General features: G+C 46.5%; 1 protein-coding gene across 5 annotated transcripts in view; it reads left to right on the top strand.

Moving 5' to 3' along the window:
- Window positions 1-21670, top strand: part of GAPVD1 (GTPase activating protein and VPS9 domains 1) — a 71297-nt gene that overhangs the window by 6621 nt on the left and 43006 nt on the right. For all 5 annotated transcript variants that reach the window (XM_032959030.2, XM_032959032.2, XM_032959027.2 and 2 more), the window contains exons 2-11: window positions 759-979; window positions 5860-6127; window positions 7772-8011; window positions 10132-10296; window positions 10694-10864; window positions 12303-12389; window positions 13602-13736; window positions 15200-15431; window positions 17559-17734; window positions 19517-19652. In XM_032959030.2, coding sequence (XP_032814921.2) covers window positions 795-979; window positions 5860-6127; window positions 7772-8011; window positions 10132-10296; window positions 10694-10864; window positions 12303-12389; window positions 13602-13736; window positions 15200-15431; window positions 17559-17734; window positions 19517-19652 — 1795 coding nt within the window. In that variant the 5' untranslated portion in view covers window positions 759-794. The remainder of the gene's footprint in view (window positions 1-758; window positions 980-5859; window positions 6128-7771; window positions 8012-10131; window positions 10297-10693; window positions 10865-12302; window positions 12390-13601; window positions 13737-15199; window positions 15432-17558; window positions 17735-19516; window positions 19653-21670) is intronic.

Raw genomic sequence — 21670 nt, 5'->3', positions numbered from 1 at the left:
AAATTGCATATTTTTGGGCTTGTAATGATTTCCCCCACTTACACCATATTGATTAATTGTTGCAATTAGGCGTTACGATTCATTTTAAGAATCAGTTTGCCATTCTGGGGATTTTTGCACCTTCAGTAGAACATATACAAATAAAATTACGGATTCTTACACACGTGTCAGTGAACGTAGCATGAATATAAGCATAGAGTATACGTTTAACTGATAAATAGATGCACCTTTACATGTCTATATATTTGATCCCAGTCGTGCTATCGTTGCCATGCCAAGGGAATAAATACATTTTACGTAGAACTCACAGCGCGCATAGCATCACATCAAGCATAGCATGTCAGTGGGTCACGCAGGAAGGTGGTTTAACCACAGTTGTACTTGCAAAGTCACTTCAATAGACCTCTCATACAGAGCTCGTTGACAACACCCTTATGCCTTTTAAATTTGCTCATCGCAAGAGAAACCAAAATGTTCGGTCCTCGGATGTTGTGCATTCTAAACAATAAAATATGTTTCGCGAGGTGGCTTTTTTCTTGACGCAGTATTTGACGATCTGTCCGAGCCCATCGTCTCGGTCTACTTGAAAATCCAGTTTAACCACAGTGGCCTAAATCCGGATTCAAACTCGGGCTCTCTCTCAGCAGTACCCGGGTCAGTGTTCTGACACGACCACTATGAGTCCCTTGAGCTACTCAGCCCCGACACTTACTAATGTCAATATACACTTTAACGAGTGCATTTGCCTGTGTGCTCAGGAAGCTACGAGCGAGCAGGGCGGGGCCCGGCTGGCCATGATGAAGCCGGACATCAGCACACTGTCGCAGCAGCTGAAGCAGGAGCGCCTCTACGTAAGCTCTGAGCGGCAGATCCTGCAGCGTCTCAATGCCGACGTTCTCAAGACTGCCGAGCGCCTCTACCACACGGCGTGGATCGGCAAGCAGCAGCGGATCAACCTCGACCGCCTCATCCTCACCAGGTGCGTGTGCCGCATGCTGGGCCGGGAAAGCATGGCCGGTCGAGCAGTAACACCGGGAGATAGCGGTTGGAAATTGCCTTGAACACATGTGGGATGCATAGCAGCAGGAAAATTAAAAGTGTTGTGGAAAAATGGAAAAAAAGAGAGGAAGACGTAGCAGAGAATGGCTTGACATAAGAGATTAGTGACAGAAAGATGTGCACTACTTCAGCATATTAGCACAAGACAGGAAAGTGGAAGCAAATTATGAAATGTGCAGTGGACACCTATGGGCTATCTGCCCATGAATTGTGATGAAGGTGATGATGATGATAGCTGTTGTGGGTTAGGGATTTTATAGTTGTGCTCAGGAGTAGGTGGTAGGGTTTGTGCAGGGTGGTTAGTGGTTGGGGTTTGGGTTTGAGTTGAGGGATGGGTTTATGCTAGGTGTTAACGTATAGTGGTTGTGGTTATGATTTTTGGGTAATGAATTAGCGTTAGAACTAGGTTGTAGCGATTGTGCTCTGGGGCTGCGAATGTTGGGTTGGGTTCATGTTTAGGGGCTTTATTTAAGGTATGAAGTTTACGGTTATAGTTAGGGTTCGGGGTTAGTGTTTGTGTGAGATGGCAGGGTTTTGTGTTCGGGGATTATCATTTAATGTGTTCTTCATGCTGTGATTCATATAGGGTTATAGTTAGGTGGCACGGATTGTGCTTCGCGTTAGTAGTTGAGGATGGGGCTAGTGTCAGAGTTAGGGTTAAAGGCAATATATTATGGGCACAATACGGGGCCAGGGCGTTTAGTATTGCTGATTATAGGCAAGTGATCAAAGTTAAGGGTTACGGTTCCTCTAGGATAGAGTTGGTGGTCATGGTTAGGATATGGTTTTGGTGTTAGGGTTTGGGTTTAATATTATGGGTTAGATTTGTTATTGGGGATTGGGCATACAGTTAGGGGGCAGTTAGAGGAAAGTGGTTTAGTTTTGGATTGAGGTTATTGTTTAGACCTTAGAGTTAGCGTTAGTGTTATACGTTAATGGTTAGTTGCATGTAGGGGTGTGGGTTACGGTTGTGAGTTAGGATAAAAGTTAGTGTTTAGATTAACAGGTTAATTGTGTTACGGGTCAGAGGTAATGGTTAGTGTTGTAAAGTAATTGTTAGGGATCAGGGTTAATTAGTTCCATTTAGTGGTCAGGGTTAGTCTTACGAGTATTGTTGTTGCTAGTGGTTAAAGTTACGACCTACATTTAAAGTGAAGGATACAATTAAGAGGTCAGAACAAGTTTTATGGGTTAGGATTAGAATTTAGGTGGTCATAGTATGCCTAGAATAATAGGTCATAGTTTTAGGTCATGGCTAGTTTTATAGGGTAAAGTTAGGATTATATATCATTCTAAATTTTATCAGTTGATAGTTAGATATATAGGTAGAGTTTAGGACTTAATTATCACACAGGTGCAAGAGACACATTTCAGTTTTTAGGATTAGAGGTCTGTTAATTTTAAGTGTCAGCAATAAGGTTTCGAGTTTATGGTTAGATGTTAGAGTTAGGAATTAGGTTTGGGGTTAGCGTTGGTGTTGAAGGCAATCCCAGGTGTTTTTTTAATACAGAATATAATCTCAATGGGCTCATGTCCAGTAAACTAAACGACGGTGAGGTTGAGTGTCACTGCCATATACTAGGCTGCACAGTAGCTGCATTCCAGCTACTGTCTCAAGAGTAGTTTTATAATCCGGTGCATTTCGCTATGCTGAAAAGCTGCTCATTGCTCATGGAAAATGCACATCCCTTATGAGCTGTTATCAGAGGTTTATGGCAGGTCCGTAATGTCATGCTCCCAAAAAAACTATTGCCCCCCCCCCTCCAATCAAAAATGTTCACCGTGATGTGCATATAAAAACTGACTTTGAGTGACCTATTTATGTTGGCTTACGAATGGCTCTTGAGATATGTTTTACTCGCGAGATGAAATGACGCAGTTGCTTATGAGTCTGGCGTGCCAATGTTAAAGCCCTTCTGACTTTTTATCTCGGCACCATGAGAGTTCTTATGGTTGGTCAATATTTTTGGTGCACTCCGTCATAATTTCCTGTCAAGCAGTTGCATTCGAACAGCTTTTTTTCGTTGTCGTGTGCCGCTGCACGTCTCTCGCGAAAGCGATTACCGCTCGGCACAATCGCTGAACTGTGTCCTTGTACGTGACGTGCTTGCGACTTTGTGAGCGTATGAAATGAAGGCACATTTATATTTATTTTATAAATAAGGTCTCCCTAATTCAAGCAAAGGCCACGGCGGCTGTACTTCGCAGCGGGGCTGGATGGACCACGCTGCTGAAAAATAAATGCGTGCATTTTATTCCAATGAAAGGTGACGGACAGGCCTGCTTGCGCATGCCAGCGAAATATTCTAAAGCTGCGCATGTGCTCCTTTGAGCCCAAGGACTTTCAGGGTTAGCAACCCTCCGCCGGCTGCCGCCTTCTGGACTGTAACTGTGGCGCACAGCATTACGTAAGCCGCAGCAAAGTCCCCAGCGAGTGCTGTAACTGTATAATGAGGGGAGATGTGCTTCCGTGGGTGGAGGAGGACTGGTGGAAAGTGACGGCAGGAGAAAGGTGCCCGTTCCTCCTTCCCCCCCCCCCCCAAAGGAACTGGCGCTTTCCAAATAAATGTGTTTTCTGCCGCATAATGGGTCATGACATTTCATGGAGGGGGGTTAGGGTTGCGTACATTTTCGCATGTGATTCACAATTTGGCGCGGTCGGTCTGCGCAATGTACCAGTTAAGCACATTAGTATTGCAGATGGGCCGAAAATGTAACCGTGAATTCGCAAGCCGTGAAATTCACTAATGATGTCCGTAAGGAATATTTGAGGATGCAGGACTCCTAAAATAATTAGAATGATTATTCAACTCAAATCTCTTATTTAACCCAGAATAATACCTTAAAGCATTTTAACATAATTTTAAACACGTGTAGGATCGGAACTGCTCTTAATCCACTTTCCCACGAGACACATTTTATCTTGCCAAGAGCAAGCGTTCTATGATGTAACCCTCATGAAATGAAGGCTGCACCCTGAGCCACGTGACAATTATCTGAACCGGTCCCGGGCCTCCCCTAGGTCAACTCAGCCTCAAATGAGTAGCTGGTACGGTGTGTAAACATTGCTACTAGGGAGACAAAGGCGGTCAGGCGTGGCGCTGGCCACCCACCCCCTCGTGTATCGTTCCGGCCTTCATTGGTGCTCGCTAACAGCAGTTGCCCCTACAGTCTGTTGAGGCTATATGGGGGATCTTTGTCTTTGTGGGCTCACACAATGGGTGGCTGGGTGCAGAGTTGTGGTCGTCACACTCGCTGCTGTGCCAGTTTCCATGTAATTGAACGGTTTATTTCTGTCGCTGCTTGCTGATGTTTACGGAGAATTTTCCAAACTGTGCTGCCGTCTTATTTTAAATGGAGGTTACAGACCATGTGAGATCATTTGTAGAGTGAGCCGCTCTGAAACTGTATTGTCTAACTTCAAAATCAGTGTGACGGGAATGGGTGAATATGTAGATGATCACAGTGCCTGACCCCATTACATCAGCTGGCTTTGAAATTCGATGGGGGAAATTAATAAATACATATAATGTCAACATTTTTACGAGTGTTATATGATGCCAATATTTGTTGTTGATCCTGACAGAGTAGAGGAAATTACTTTGGCTGGGATCAGTTGCTATTTAACACTGCGACACTCGAACAGTCGGCAACAAACTTGCTGTACTGCCTTTTATTGGCCACCTCATTGGGACTATGCATGAGGGTGGAGATAACTGAGCTGTGTGGATAAAATCCAATCATACTCGGAGACAAACCCTGCACTGGCAGAAACATGTTTTATGTGTTGCCTCCTCCATGCCACCTCACCGTCCGAGTAGGTGTTTTATTTCATGCACACAATGATCTCTGCATCATCCACCTCTACCCTACCTCCCAGGAACTGGAGTACTATTGTACATGATCACCGCCACCACAGTCATCATTACCATTACGACCATGATCATCATTATCACCATTAACATCATCACTCACTCTCGTTAAACCACCCACATTAACGCCACTACTATCAACACTGCAGACATTCCACCATCATATTGATCATAGCCACCACAAACATCATTCTTAAAACCATCCGCACCATTATTTCAACCATTACCAACATTCATACCTTTATTACCACCACCATGATCCTACCATTATGTCTCCCATCACCACCACCAAATTTATCATCACCACCATTACCACAATTCCAGTCACTACCACGAACATCAATGTCACCATCAAAGACAAAGATTTCCTGTAAAGCCTGAACAGACTTTTGGGGAAAGTGCTGTTAGCGGGCACCTCTGAAGGCCGGCACTGCAGAAGAGTGGGTGGGTGACCAGCACCACGCCTGGCCGCCTTTGCCTCCAAAATGGTGGTGATTAAACCTAGGGGAGGCCCAGGACCGATTCCGATTATAATTATCATCACCGATATTGGCTGTGAGTAGGAATCGAACTCGGGTCGCCGGGTTGATAGCGCAGTGCCCCAACCACTGCGCTACCACTGCTCCCTCGTTCTCACCATTACAACCATTTGAACCACCACCATCGCCAACATTACCACCATTGCTGTCACCACCACCACCACCCAATATTTTACATCATTAGTCATCAGCATCTTTCACTATTACCACGCCATCATCAGCACCACCTTTCGCTTGTGGCCAGGTTGCTTCCGAAAAAGAGTTATATAGCTCGGTGAGCCTTACCTAGTAAAATAAAAAATAGTTTAATCGTGACCACAATCACCACCAGCGCCACCACCACCTCGACTGCACCTATCTAACATGATACAATTGCGCGGCCATTGCAGTGTGGATGCGTCTCCGACTGAGTGCTGCCAGCGTGCCAAGGTGCTGGAGGACACGCAATTTGTGGAGGGCTACCGGCGGCTGGGCTCGCACGAGGGGATGTACGGCGAGCTAGTGGCGCGTCTGCGCGAGGCCCCGCGCCTCGTCGCCTCGTGCCTCGTGTGCGGCGAGCGGCTCGGCCTAGAGGGCACCACGACGGTGCTGCAGGTTGTGTACACCGCACTCTACGGCAATGGCATCACCCCGCAGGACGAGGCCTACCTGCTGCAGGTGGGTTGACTGAAGAGGAGATGAAAACTAAACGAATCTTTTTATTTTACCAGGTAAAGCTCACTGGGTGGGCTACATAGCTGTTTTTTTTTCAGAAGCGACCTGGCCACAAATGATAGCCCAGTGAAGTGGCTTAACATGTGGAAATTTATAGCAGCCAAATACTCAACATGCATGTTTCTAAATGTGGAGGGAAAAACCGGAGGAACGCGGAGAAAAATGCGCTTGACTACGGGGAAAGCATGCAAACTCCATATATATAGGCGTCAGGGTCGCGCTCGGACCTATGGCCCGTTTACCAGGCGAGGTAGTTCACGTCTCGCCACAGCGGTGCCATCTGGAAGAAGCTGCCCTCTGAAAAAGGGCAATCTTTCCACCTCGACCTCTTCCAGAGGGTGAAGAGGTTGCCCTGCAGGATAATATTGGTTTTGGAAAGCCAATAAGCCGGGGACTAAAATATATTTTCTTTTATACGTGGAGACACAGAACCAAGGTCAATAGATAATCAGAGAAAATATAGCTGCTGCCACCATGGTTATTTTTACTACTGATAGCTCTTACGGTTGTGATGATGATAAAGTTGTATGGATAAATAGGATTTTTTTTCAGGATGGTGTTGCATTTTCATATCCAGTGAAGAGCTTTGGGTGATGAAGTGAAAAGATGTTAACTACCTCGCCTGGTATGCAGGAGGGTTGTGAGTTCGATCCCGACCCTGACGCCTGTATATTTGGAGTTGTGAGTCTCCATAAAGTAACAGTGGCGTCTGTGTGATGTTTCAACCTGTAGTTGTAACAGTCGACCTAACCTCAGAGGTCTGCTTTCACTATCTCATCACCATCACCATATAGCTGGAGGTTTTGCTTTTAGCTGATCTAGTTGCAACCAAACTCATGATTTTCCTTTTTTTGGCAAATTTTTAGTTTGATTGATTCTGACGTTTATATGTTGCAGCTGGAGAAGATAATATAAATTTATGGAAGGATATGACCGAATTGGAAGTTCAGGATAGAACACAATTGACCATTATGATCTCTTGACCTATACTCTGACAAAGAGAGAATTCACACAATAAATATGGGATCCATGCTCTGGTTAGTATGACATTTTGATTTTGCATTCCATTCAGATTCAACTGAACTCTACATAAGCTAACAATTTATGCATGGTAGTCGCCCATCCAATCACCATGCAAAATCAAACTTGTCTTCTGAGATCTGATGATATGGGGTGCATTCTGGGTGATTTGGTTGTAAGCGTAGTCGTAACGGGTGCCGCGGTGGCGAGAAGTTAACTCACTCACCAGGTATGCAGGAGGTCGTGCGTTTGAGCCTGACCCTGACGCGTCTATATTTGGAGTTTGCATTTTCTGCCCATGGTCGCCTTGAATTTTCTCTGGGTGCTCCGGATTTTAAATCCGAAGCAACATACATTTAGAGTATTTGGCTATATGCTAAGCCACTTAATTGGGCAGGTCGCTTCTGAAAACGAGCTATATAGCGCAGTGGGCCTTACCTGGTGGTAAGTAAAAAGAAACAGACATGTCAATACGTAAATAAATAAAGCTAAATCTCACGTAGTTGTTGCCAGCGTTGACATGCGGCCGTGGCAACGCTTATGGTCGCCACGCTCTTGGGCCTGCAGGTCCTGCGCTACCTCATGGAGTTCTCGCTCAAGCAGAGCGACTCCCCGCGCCGCCTCCTCCGCCGTGCCACCTGCTCCTTCAGCCTGCTCTTCCGCCTGCTCTCGGATGGCCTGGCCGCCGCCAAGATCTTCCTGACGGCGGCGCTGCGCGAGCCCATCCTGCGTTTGCTCGTCGAAGACCAAGACCGGCTCGAGACAGACCCGGCCAAGCTTCTCGACCGCCTCGAGATCCACACGCAGGTCTGCGCTGGCTCTGTGTCGGCACTCGTAGGATACTTTTTATTTTGAATGCCGTGGCTTTTTGGTCGTGACCCGTTAGTTTTTATGTTTGTCTAATGTTTGTTTCGTTTTAAAACCCCACCTCTTCTCCCTAACCCAGGAGTTGACAACCAAAATGACAAGGGGATCCATTTTTGTTCGAATTCGGTAACTTTTTTTTAAAGAGCTCAGATGCATGTGAATGACGTCACGAAGCAGTCCTTAAAGAGCTGCAGGTTGCCGACCCCTGCCCGAGCCCATTATACTGCTCCTTCCTGCCTCTGCCCCCCCCCCCCCCCCGATAAAACCAGGCCTACCCCAACCTCTCCTGAACCACTCCCACCTGTTATCCTAGTCTGTCACCATAACTGCACCACCACTTTTAATAACCCCACTCTTTATCTCCACCACTATCGTGTTACGTGCAATATTATAACTGCTGCTAAGCGCCTTGGAATAATGCGCTTTATAAATATTTATAAGGTAAAAGTTTATTTTACCAATTTTAGCTCCCACTGTGTTCGATCGATGTCACGTTGTGAGCAGTGTAACTCCCCGTGTTAAGAGAACAGCTCGTGGAAGGTGATATTGTAGAACTAGATCTGAGATTCTTTCCAGACACGTCACTTGCCCAACATGAGGGATGTTGCACATTCCTGCATCCCAAATAGAATGTGGGGGTATTTTTGCGCAGTCATCGGTAACAGGGCTGATAGCGTTGTCTCGTTTGCAAATGAGGTGAAAATTTCCACCAAGGGTTGCTACCCGGATTTAAGCCCAGGATCTCATCTGTGCCGACTTGGTGCTCTGACCCCTGAGCCACGTTTTTTTTTTCTCGAATTCTCTCACATTTCGATTGGCCCAAGGCCTCAAGAGATAATTAGTGGATCATGCGGATTGCTTCATGTGCAGGGGCTGCAAGGTGGCCTGCTGAATGCAGCAAAGTAAGTAGGTCATTGGATAAGCATCCACCGTGCAAGTCTGCTGAAAACAAACCTTGAGACTCGGTGAAACCATTCCAGCGAAATTAATGGACTTTTAAAGGATTCATCAGCTGCAGTGTTCATCTAATGAGGTGCACTTGGAGGAGATAGCAATCAGATCTGGAACACTCCACCAAAAAAACACACTCCAGGCCTTGATTTGTTGACCATAATTAAACATGTTAGTGATGTATCAGCGGGAAACCTAAATTGTGTGTCTGACATTTGCACAAATTGGCCATTGAGCATGCTTTTAGTGGCAGTGTATTTTGAGGTGGGTGAATTATTTTTTTTAGAAATGTAATTGTGAGTTCAGGAAAAAAAACCCTCCAACTTTAATTACATGCGTGCTACCAGTGCAATGATAAGCAGCGGTAATTCCAATTTATTTAATTTTATCTTTGTTGACGGATTACAACGGCTTTTGTTCCACGTGGGAATTCTGTTGGTGGCGCGGCTGCATTCCGTGCATTCACTTTGTTGAGCCCTTTGAGATCCCCAGATCCTCACTGTAAAATGTTTAAGCTTGTTCTAGCAATTGGATTCTATGCCATGTCCATTTAGATACACTTTGTGATGTCGCTTGGCCCTTTCGTATATGACGTTACAAAAGTGTGTGTGAGGCTGCAACCGACTAGCTTCAACCTCCGGTGACTGGTCTATGTGGGGTACTTGGAATGTTTGAGTTTCTTGAAATCTATAGAATTCCCTTTAGAGTAAATGCACTTTGGAGCTCAATTCATGATCTGTTTGTACTTGCACAGCCCTCTTTACAAACCACTGCAAGATGAGAGCCTTACCAAGCCTTGCAGGTTTTGTGGGGGTTATTTTACCTTACTTAACCACACTGCTCAATGTGGGTTGGTGATGGTGGTTATCATCGATCCAGGAGCATAGAAAATACAGTACAATGATGGATATTGCTACATTTCCCTATGCTACCCACCACGTATCCCAACAGCCTATAACCTGGTTATTTTTTTTATACATGGCGGTCACACATTCATGCACCCAAGTAACTAGCAAGGCGATACACACTCAAAGGTATGTACAGGTGGATTCACATCCCCTCACCACCACTGCTGCCCTCTTCCCCCTGTCTCCCACGCGCGGCGACAGGAGCGCCTGTTTGGCCCGCGCGGCACTGACGAGTTCCGGGCGCGCGTGCTGGAGGCCGTGGAGGTGAACGTGACGCGGCTGGTGGCGCTGGTGAACCGTTTTGCATCCAGCCTGCGCCGCAGCACGCACTGCTTCCCCACCGTGCTGCGCTGGGTCGCCTCGCAGGTACTGCACGCCATCCAGCAGCAGCAGCAGCAGAGAGAGGATGTCCAGTGGAGAGAGAATGTCTTTTTATTTGTTTTTTCTGTCTGTATCCATGTCTCTGCTTGTTTGTTCATGTCAACTCGTCTGTCTTTGTGTCTGCTGAACTTTCAGTTATTGTTTCTTATGATTGAAGCTACAAGTTTCTTTTGGGTGACCTGGAGTTACATCCACTGTAGATAAGAACTGTTGGTTTTTTGGGGTGCGTCGTCCTTTAGTGAGAGTGTGAATCTTTACAACGATGACAGGTGGTGCTTAACGATCATGGCGATAGGCAATGATGCTGATGATAGTGAAGGTGGTAAACGCCTCTGTCTTCAATCCACTTTTCCATTTCCGGTCATAAATTCGCCTCGTACAGGCGTACGTGACGCTGGCACGCGCGGAAGGCCTGAGCCCCGGTGAGGCTCGGGCTGTGTGCACGGACCTGCTGCTCGCCTGCTTCATCTGTCCGGCCCTGGTGAACCCCGAGCAGTACGGCGTCATCACCGATGCCCCCATCAACGAGGTGGCCCGATTCAACCTCATGCAGGTAAGCGAAGAGTGCCTCCGATGGATTGATGTGGTTCAGATGCTGAACTATTTAAAACTACTACTAAAAAGATTTTTATTTTACCAGGTTGGGCCCACTGAGCTATATAGCTCTCTTTCAGAAGCGACCTGGCTATCACAAATGATAGCCCAATGAAGTGGCTTATCACCTGGAAATTTAGTGGAGCCAAATGCTCCAAACGCATGTTTCTAAATGTGGAGGGAAAAACCGGAGGAACGCAGAGAAAAATCCACGTGACCACGGAGAGAACATGTAAACTCCAAATTTACAGCAAAGAGTCCAGTTGGGGATCAAACCTGTGTAGCAGGCGAGGTAGTTAACATCTCACTACTGTGGCGGTCTCTCTCCACCATGGCGCTCACTAGTCCTGCTACTCCCCCTTCATTCACCAAGCTGCACAACAGCCTTGGTTGACACGGCTTGGTAAGGCCTTCATCCAGGAGTGGATTGACTCAGGGCTGTAAATTATTGAGTTTTATTTTTATAAATCTATTGAGTTCTGCTTTGTCGGAGGAAGTATGCATGTAACACATTCACCCCTCTTGGCATTTCGTTGAATTGTTTTCATTCTGGTGCACATTTTTATTGCAGAATAGATTTTTTTGTACCATAATTTGCATTGTGTCATTTATTCTGGCTTGTTCTCTTAATCTACGATTGATATATAATTCATATTTTAACAGTCCTGTTACGTGGTGAATGGTTACGTGCCTATTATGATGCCAGCAGTGGTTACCCCGGTATAAGAATTTGTAATTTATACTTCTGACTCAGGGCTGCAAACGGGACAAGAGTAATGCCCCATGCCGTTTGAATGTTAATATAAACCAAACACAATCCTACCTCAAAGTGCTTTAGAGTAACAAAGGAACTCTTAGATTATCAAGGTTTGCTTACGTACCTTGCGAAAGAAGTTCAACCCAAATCTTGACTTAAAGCTTTCGTGACTGCAGGAATTAATATTCTTTGGGGTCTTTCGGTGAAGTGACGTTGATAGGTTCAAAGAAAATAACAAAAAAACTGCAACGTTTCGATCGCAACACAAGCGGTCGTTTTCCTGATGACGACACAAAATCAAAGTATGTGCTTATAAGTTAATGAGCTACTTGTTTATTTGGGTTGCATTTTCCTTTAAGTCGGTTGATTAATGAATCGATAACATGAAATGATAATGGACAGAAAAAAAACACGGTCGGTCTCAAGACTCATTTTCAGGAAGGTGCATTTGGATGTGTAGCCAGGTTCATGAATAAATGTTTTGCATGTGAAAATAAACTGGATTACCTGGAGAAAACCCACACATACAAGTGGGTAACATTCAAAGATCGCATGCGGGTGGGCGTGCCCTTTCATTTCTATTGTGACGTGATGGGATGTGACTTCACACTCTTGTGTCTTGCGATTTCTTTGGATTCAGGTGGGGCAGGCATTGCAGCAGCTGGCCATGCTGGGCTGTGAGGAAAGCGACTCGCGCATGAAGAACATCGTCAGCAGGTTTGACCGGGTACGCAGTCCTTTGCCAGTCTCGCCGAGCGGCAATTCCTGCCAAGTGACTGGACCAATGAGTAGTCGGCAGAGTCATTTCGACTAGCATAACGTGTGGCAGATCCAGCCAGTTTCCGATCCTTGTAGACAGCTAACACAACGAGTAGCTGATTATCCTTTTTTTTGGGGGGGATGGGTTTGTATGTTTATGCATGTTCGTGTGGCGTAGCGGTTGGTACACTTTGAAATGATCCCAGTGGCTTCCTTTCAAAAGTCCAGAAATGAACATCAGTGGAAATTGGAATTTGAACCTAGCCTGCTGCACCTGTAAGTATCAAGTGAAGATGGTGGTGTCACCATCAGCACTCGGGAGACAGGCAGCCGGGTATGCATGGTGCTGGTTTGAGAGCCCACCTTTATTTGCCGTGCCAGCCTTCATTGGTGCTCGGTCACGGCCTTGGTGTGTGCGATATTTCTTTTGCGTGTGAGTTTATGCACGAGGAACCGTGACACTTGGTATTATGAACCCGTCAACTTGAGTTGAATTCGAAACTAAACAATGTTTTTATTTTAACCAGGTGAAGCTCACTGAGCTATGAGCTATTTTTCAGAGGTGACCTGGCCACACATGATAGCTCGTTTAGTGGCTTATATCATCACCATACATGGGAATTTAGTAGCACCTAAATAATGTAAATGCATGTTTCTAAATGTGGAGGGCAAAATCAGAGGACCTGGAGATAAATGACAGTCACTTATAAAATCAATAACAAGTGGTATGCATACCTGTCAACCCCTTATCAGTGCCTACCTTATTACAGACCAATTCAGACCTGATTCGTCACCCCGTGCCCCTTATACATCTCAGTGTTCATCCTACAAAGGCCTATCACAGGAGAAACGCAAACAAATAGACAAAACAATGTTTTGGGCGTATTGAAACGGCTGTGCGCTATGTGGACCTTAAAACTAAATTTCTCTGTACAAGAATACGGGGAAACCATACAGGTATGGGTATGTGCATCTGAGCTGAGCCTCCCCTAGGTTGATTTGGCTTAAATTGAGTACCTGGTGAGATGTGTTCAACATCAGAACTGGGAAGGCAAAGACAGCTTGATTCGGTGCCAACTACACCATCCCATTGTGTGCTGTGGTGCACATGAGCAACACTGGTCTCCTCAGTCTTCCAATCTACATAGGGTTATCTTTGTGTTTGTTTGTGCGCGTGCAGAGTTGTGTGTCGTCCTTCGTGGACGTGATCATTGGAGCGCGGGTGCTGGAATCTCCTCCGCTGTCCAGCTACAACCTCATGGAGGGTCTGAGCAGGACCACAGTGTTCATCACAGCGGAGCAGCTGCAGGGCATGGTACGTCTGGAGTTGATAAGTCGTTGAAAAAACGTCAAATTCAATGGTTTGAATGGATGTGCAGTTTGTTTAATCTGTTCAGTTGGCGGCTGTGGAAAAACCGGCGTGGTCAGGTTTTTGCGGTCTTGTCGACTCATAGGGTGTGACAGATGAAATAAAGGGGGCTCGTCCTTGCTCAAAGCCATCTCATGATTTTTTCATTTGGCATTGGTGGATGTTTGCATGGCAGTGACTGCCATCTGCCGTTCTTTGTCAACATCGCCCATTAGCTGGAGCACTATGACGCGTGTCTGTGCCGAGCGTGATGTTTGTGGTAGTGGGGATTAGCCACGGCAATGATTCGCACGCACCCACCCACCGACCCATCCCTGCAGTTGTCAACTCGATTCAATCATCGATCCTTTTTCACCGTTGTACTGTATCACGCGAGTGGCGCATGCTAGGAATTGCACCGAGAGAGAGAAAGAGGAACGTGTGGATTGGAGAACATATGCCAGTTCGCGGCATCATATGAATGCTGTTCATAAAAATAAGTGGGCTTGGGCAGGACATGTCGCTGGAAGGGATGATGGCTGAGTGGCAGCCAAGAGAGGGAATGATCCTCAGGGGATGTTGACTGCGGAGGAGCGATGAAATTGGCTTGTGTGCAAAAAAACTGTGTGGATCGTTTTATCGCAAGATCATGAGAGATGGCAATGGCTTGAAGGCCTTTGTCGAGCAGTGGATGGATTATGGCTGATGGTGACCCTCTCATTCTTAACGTTCCAGCCTTTTAAGGTGACATTTTTTCTGTCTTGTTGAGACTGGCGTGTTCTGTGTCGTTCATTTCGCATGTGAGCATAAATGAAACTCGCTTTCAATTTTCAGGAATAAGAAAAAAATCTATTCGTATGCACATGTAATTCTCTACTACGAGGACAAGAGTGTATTGCCATTGCTGAATCGCCGCATCATTACCCACCTCTGATGCTGCTGTTGGTGTATGTATCTATGTTGAACTTTTTTTGCACCGTATGCTGCCATCCGTGCTAATCGGAGGTGCGGGAGAAGGTCACAGCAGTGGATAAGATCAAGGTTGATGATGATGATGATGATAACTGGCCTTTTGGAAGCACTTCTTCTTTCATATGGGTTGATAGCAGCGGATTAAAGATGTCATTTTCGTTTTGTTATCCACTCAATTGTCTGTCCAAAAGCAGAGTGGATCTCTTCCATTCCTCCTTTAAAGCAGTGAAGACAGCAGCGGAGTGTTTACGATGTGGTCCATGGTTTGGGATTCGTGGCCGCACTCGCAGGCCGCCGAATATTTGTTGCGCCATTTGTGCATCGGGTGGCCGCATTGGGGGCACACTCGAATCACGACTATTCTCAGTACCCGGCCGTGATACATGCAGGAATCGAATAATCTACTGTATGTGGCTACACATGATGATGGTGGTGGTGGTGGTGGCGCGGTGCCTTAGATCGGCTTCCTGCACGCCGTGCTGGCCGCTAACTCGCTGGCGGATGACGACCGCTCGTGGCTGGAGAGCCTGCTCGCGCGCCTCCCTTCCCAACCGCCACTTGGCGCCGGCGGAGGCACCACCAGCAGCGGCAGCAGCCATGCCCTGTGCAGCCAGGGGTGCACACCGTCTGCCACGCCGCACGTCTCGCCCGCCACCACGCCCTCCAGCAAGAAGAACCTGCTGCAGATCGGTGAGGGATCTCTGCTGCAAACGCTTTCCAACTGAGGTTGGAGAGCGTTTGTGGGTTGTCTGTCCGTCCGTCCGTCCGTGCGTCCGTCGGCAATGGGGAAGAGGCACTGTTACTCTTGTGAAGGTGATTCGGTTTGACTGAAACTTAAACGTACATCCGATTAGCACGGTTGGCTATGTACGGTGCGAAAGAAGTTCCACATACACACAGAGCGTAATGTTTTGTTGCTGTTGCGGACTTGGGCCTGTGTGAAAACCAGCCAAATTGATCAATTGGTTGCTCAAAATGTGAAGACATGAAAGACAGAGCTAAAATCACTTTGCGAATATGCAAATGTACTTGGACCTCACAGCAACCTTATTGCCTTCCACAATGGTAATTCAACACTTCGAAAAACAAATTCAATGTCTTATCCCGGAGTATGCGCAAGCTTTGTTTTATTTGTTTGGTATTACTACAGAGCTGTTGGTGACCAATCACCCAGAATATTCCCGCAATACTTAGAGCACATGGTTTGCAATTGGAAGGCCGCTAGTTTTAAGTCGTTTCATAATTCGGCATGTTTACCGAAGAAAGCCTCATTGAGGTTCATAACTTTTTTTCAGGAAGATCCTGCCAGGTTTTCGCAGTGCGAGTGGGGTGATGTAGCTATCTGTAATCCCAACTGGAGTAGTTAGCAGGTCTTATTTCAGAATTGGGATATGTTGGTCAATACCAATAACATGGTATGTTGTTATTTATTTATGTTTAGCTGTGAGAGGAAAATCAAGAAGCCAGAGATAACCCAAGCATTGCAATTGGTGAACCACATTGTTGTGAGTCAACAGTGGGTATCCAGTGGATTGATTGGCCATCGTCATAGGAATGCGAAATTGATGCCACCGGCTTAATGCTGTGAACAGATGAGCATCTCCCCATGGTAATTTTAACAGAACATAACTTGGTTGTAAGAGCAGGAGCATTTAATCATAAAGTGATGAAAATGCATCAACTTTTATTTCTATCGCAGGGAAATAAGTTTACAGTGAAAAGGCCATTGGGTCAAATTGGGCCACCTCGGTTTGATTAAGATCTGTTGACCTGCACAATGCAGAACCCTTGATGCATGCCACCCAAAGGCCCTCACCTTATCTAATATAGATTTGTTGTCTCAAGAAAATGTCTCTTGATTCATAGGGCATTGGCCAATGTCACTGAAATGTATTCACCATTCATATGTTATCAAACGTATTAAATTCCCTAAATCACATGCGCCGTCGTTGATGACTAATAGATGCAACAGCCAAACTGAAGTACATTTTTGACACTCGTTCACACGGCGCGTATCTTTTATTGTTTCGTATAACGACCGGTGCTCTTGCCAGGTCATAAATAATAAAGGACCAGTGCTAATTGAACGTGTAGCTCTTTTGACATGGGATGAATGTTTTCTGCATCTCTCTCCGGCATAAAAACGGTTGGGGTGGAGTTGGCCGTGAACTAAAAGGCCGATGGTGTGGTGTTATGTGCACTGTCCTACAATAATTGCCACCCAGTTTGTACCTGAACCTTGTCTATTCCTTCCCCCGTGTCGACTGGGCCTTAAATGAGTACCAGGTATGGGGAGATGAATATGACAGAAAGGTGACCAAGCACATGCCTCTTGTTGGCAACACCACCGCCTTGTGTTTCCAGGCTGCATACCTCAATAGGCGCTCGCCATCGAAACAGTAAAACTACTCGTGTCTGTGTCTATTAGGGTGGTGCTGTCTTCTCATCTGACAAGAACACACATGATGGGACGCATCCATCCACAGATAATAGGCGCTTTCATGGATCGGTTGGGGCCATGGATAAATGGAGTTGCTGGTAATAGGAGTTACTTTGTACTAGCCCAGGGGTCGGCAACCGAAATAACAACAGGACAATTTGTTTTCGAATTCGGTAAACAACTCATTATTTCAAGAGGAGCAGAGCTTGTGAATACGAGATGGTCCTTGATAAATAACGTGACGAAGCAGCCGCATGCGGTTCCACAGGTGCACGTTGCCGACCCCTGTACTGTCTGGTCTGCAAGGCTCAAAGCAGGCGTCTTTGCCCTTGCACCATGCCATTTGTGTGCCTGCATGGCTACGCGATTTCCTCCAGCCGCTGGCCGCAGTCTTGGCCGGCTGTCCGTCGCGGGGGGCCAGCAGCCCCAGGACTGCGACGGCGACGCGGCGTCCGGTGACGGCTACCCCGAGGAGGTCCCGGAGGAGGTGCTCGTGCTCTCGCTGGGCGCCAGTTGCTCGGACGTGCTGCCCGGCCTCATGTCAGAAAATGAGGTGTGTGCATGGTTGTGTGTCTGTGTGTGTGTGCGCGCGTGTGTCCTTGTGCGCACTTATATTGTGGGGAACGGTGGTGCTGCGAGTACGGCGAGCCGAGTTCGATTCCCGCTCACGGCCAACACGAGTGACGATTATCTGAAGCGGTCCTGGGCCTCGCTTAGGTTGACTCAGCCTCAAATTATTACCTGGTGCGGTGTTTAAACATCACCACTAGGGAGACAAAGGCGGCCGGGCGTGATGTTGGCCACCCACCTCATATGCCGTGCCGGCCTTCATAGGTGCTCGTTAAGAGCACTTTCCCCAACAGCCTGTTAAGGCTAAACAGTGGATCTTTGTGTGTGCTTATATATACACACGAATGTCGGTGCAAAGTAATGGGGACACTGGCGGAACCAGTGGGGGGGGGGGGTGGGGTGGCACGTGCCCCCCCAATGATCCGATCGAAATCCCTAATTTATTAGTAATACATCGGCATTTTGCGACCCCCACTGCCACTGTGTAGCATATTATTATGTGCCAGGGACTCTATGAGATGATAGGACAATAGTCTGAGTCCATAATTGGTAATAAGTTACAGCAAAGCAGTTATAAGTGCCTCAGAATTGTGCGCAGTTGCGTATACAGTACACGACTTCCCTGAAGGCATTCACCTTCAGCGAGCGCGATGCCGATCACACACGGTTCGAATTCGACCCTCGATCGATGGCTGTGCCATCGCCGCACACGCGTTGAATAAAAAGCAAGGGACAAGTCCTTACTTACAATTCCTATCATTTTTCATTGCTGGAGGGGTTGCCCCCCTACCTGAAAATCTTGGCTCTGCCATTGAATGGGGACTGAATTGGTGGATCATGTAGATTTGTGAAACTTCTAAACCTACTGGGCTGAGATGAAAAAGTGGCTCGGGAGGTCGGAGTACTGCACCGATATTGCTGGGATGCTGTTTTTCGTTTCAGGCAGATGCAATTAAATTGGTTTCACAAGTATAGTAAGTTAGTGACCTTAGGCCAGTCACTGATGTTGAAATATGTATATTTCGTTTTTCACAATGTGGCGCATTTGATGTGTGACCTTATTCCAGCCAAGCGCAGTTTCTGCTCATTTGCTCAATTTGAAACCAAACCTTCCACACTCACCTTATAGTTTAGGTTCCTCTTCGAAAAATATGTGCCTTAACTGAAATAAACTGGCTGAGGTTGTCTAGAAATTATCGTCGAAAATTTGGGTAGCTCGTGAAGGTGTTTGTTTCTGTTAAAATAAGACTATGAGAGAGACGGCAGAAGAATCCACTGGATGGAGGCTTGATGTCACAGAAATGCATTATAAATATATATTTAAAACTAGTCACGGTCCTTTGGCAGCCCATTGCCATTCTGTTTTGGTCATGGAGGGTTTTTTTTAACCATAATTCACCACGTTGGTCATTACGGTTTGGTGAACATTATGGGCCAGAGAAAGGGTTTGGATATCTCCCCACTGATGAACCGAACTCGCCAGGTTCCTAATGCAGTGCACTAACTACGGCGCCACCACTCCCCTTATGATATCATCAGCCACGATAAATCCACTACTAGATAAATGCCTCCCCAGTCTTTGCTTGAAGGGATGGTGGCCAGTGGTAGAGACTAAGAATGGAAGTTAAGGAAGAGTTGGAGCAACGAAATTTGACCGTGTGAAGCCGTGATATGTGCAGGCGTTATGATATGTAAGGAATCTGTAGCCAAGCCTACAGCAGTCTGTGCCTGCACGTCACTTTCCATCTCGGTATGCGCTTGTCAGGTGCTGTCCCTGCAGGTGGTTGGCGGGAGCCAGGGGGACGGCGGAGGGGACGAGGGTAAACTGGAAGCCGAGGGCAAACCCGACAAGACTCTGCGCTTCTCGCTGTGCTCCGACAACCTGGAGGGCGTCTCCGAAGGTAGGGGCGACCTCCCGGGACGACTTGCACCGCAGTTCCAGTTGCCCGCGCGGAAACGGAACCTCGCCGTGTTGGAGCGAACAATCTGTATTGAAAGCAAAAGCATTGGCTCGCGGAATGCCGTTCTCCGAAAGGGGTGAAGGCGAATAAGGAAATCGCGTCGCACCGCGTTGACAATCGGAGCAGAGAACTTGGCGTTGTGCAGTCTCAAAAGTTATTTTTTTTTTTTCCGGGGGAGCCGTGCTCTCACTTTTCAACCTGCAGGCAAAAGCCGTCTCTTCGTGAAGGGAGTGGTAAGTGGGTCTCCAGCACATAGAATTGGCATACAAGCCCGAACAGTATTGGGCGAGGCAGATATATGGACGCGAGCAGCCGTTAGGGGATGACTGACTGATCGTTTTCTGCGGCTCTGGTTTCTGCCGCATGCCCGGTGCTCTGGAGTATATCAACATAATAACGGTTGTGCTGACTGTGCGGCGGGAGGGAACCATGGATTTATATCCGTCAAGAACGGGTTCCCAACTCCACCCCCCCCCCCCCTTATTTCGCATGCTGGAGCGTGTCTCTGCGACCACATCTGACCCTTTACTGGCAATTCTTTGGGCAGTAATAAGCCTGGGTCAGAGTGTGAAACATCAGTTTTGAAGACAGCGTGGTGCTGCGAGTTCTTCTCACAGCCGCGTCAGCTTATCTTCACATCGCTGCAACGCATAAACAACTTTCAACTTTGATGCTCTGTGATGCTCAAGGTCTTTTGCTTCAGACTTTAAACTTTGAAGTTTGTTATCTGAATGCGTTGTCATGTACGCAAGTTATATTTCTCGAGTGTCCGGGGTCAGCCAACAACATTTTATTGTCCTTCCTCTTGAGACAATATTTGTAAAAAAAAAGAAAATCGTTTTTGTAGATTCGACCGAAGTCGCTCGGAACACGCCGCAATCTCCTGAGATCTTGAAAACTTGGTCGGGCCTAGGCCTAGTTGGTGTCCGAAGGGTTTGAACGCCGTGCGTAAAAAAGGCGTTGTAGGCTGCTGCGAGGGCTAAAGTGTCGGCAGAAGGCAGCGCAGAAAAAATCCACCGTTGTATTATAGACAGCTCCCAACATCTGCTCTCCCCTGCCTTCACCGGCCTCCGCTAGCCTCGCGCGATGAAATACGATCAAATAACCCTCGAAAGTCCATGTGGTGTCGGGAGGCTGTCATCCAGTTGGGGGATTGACGGAAGAAGGTCTGCTCGTGTATTAACATGCGCACACCGACGTGCACGTTCACTGACGGATACGCATTTCACTCCCGCAGCCCACAATACACATCGTATCTAATGTTCGTGGGGGTGTCCAATTTCATTTAGTTTTTTTGACATTTTAAGCTAAAGTCACGTTGAAGAGAAACAACAAAATAACAAAATATATATAAAACAATAAAAAATTCTCACGACGTTTCGACCATAACTCAAACGGTCATCATCAGGTGTGTCGGTTTGCATAAATTTATTTCTAAAACGGCAGATTTATTTATTTATTTAAAAAAAAACGTTTGCGTCACGCGCAGCGATTGGCAGTTTGCCCAGGACTAGTCCATCTATTTTTTGAAAAGAGGAGGGGGGAGACGAATTTTTTTTTTAATGTATGCTGTCTGAAAGCCACTGTAAGCGTGAACAATCAATCAAGAACTGAAATGATTTATCAAATCTTTCCAATGATTGCTAAGATAGAATCCATCTTCTCGGTTGAAATTATGCCGTTTTAAAAATAAATTTATGCAAACCGACACACCTGATGATGACCGTTTGAGTTATGGTCGAAACGTCGTGAGAATTTTTTATTGTTTTATATATATTTTGTTATTTTGTTGTTTCTCTTCAACGTGACTTTACCGAAAAAACTAAGAATATGAATTACTGCAGTCACGAAAGCTTTAAATCAAAATTTATATTTTAAGCTGTTGAATCGCACGCATTAGAATGTATTATTTACGTTTGTGCACATGTTTCTGTCGACATTTTTGGTTTGCAGGATTA

The sequence above is a fragment of the Petromyzon marinus genome, chromosome 22 (assembly GCF_048934315.1).
Source record: "Petromyzon marinus isolate PM22_M1 ecotype Great Lakes invasive population chromosome 22, UKy_Petmar_22M1.pri1.0, whole genome shotgun sequence".
Lineage (NCBI taxonomy): Eukaryota > Metazoa > Chordata > Hyperoartia > Petromyzontiformes > Petromyzontidae > Petromyzon > Petromyzon marinus.
Note: the sequence above shows the minus strand (reverse complement) of the source record. Positions and strands in the feature narration are given on the sequence as shown.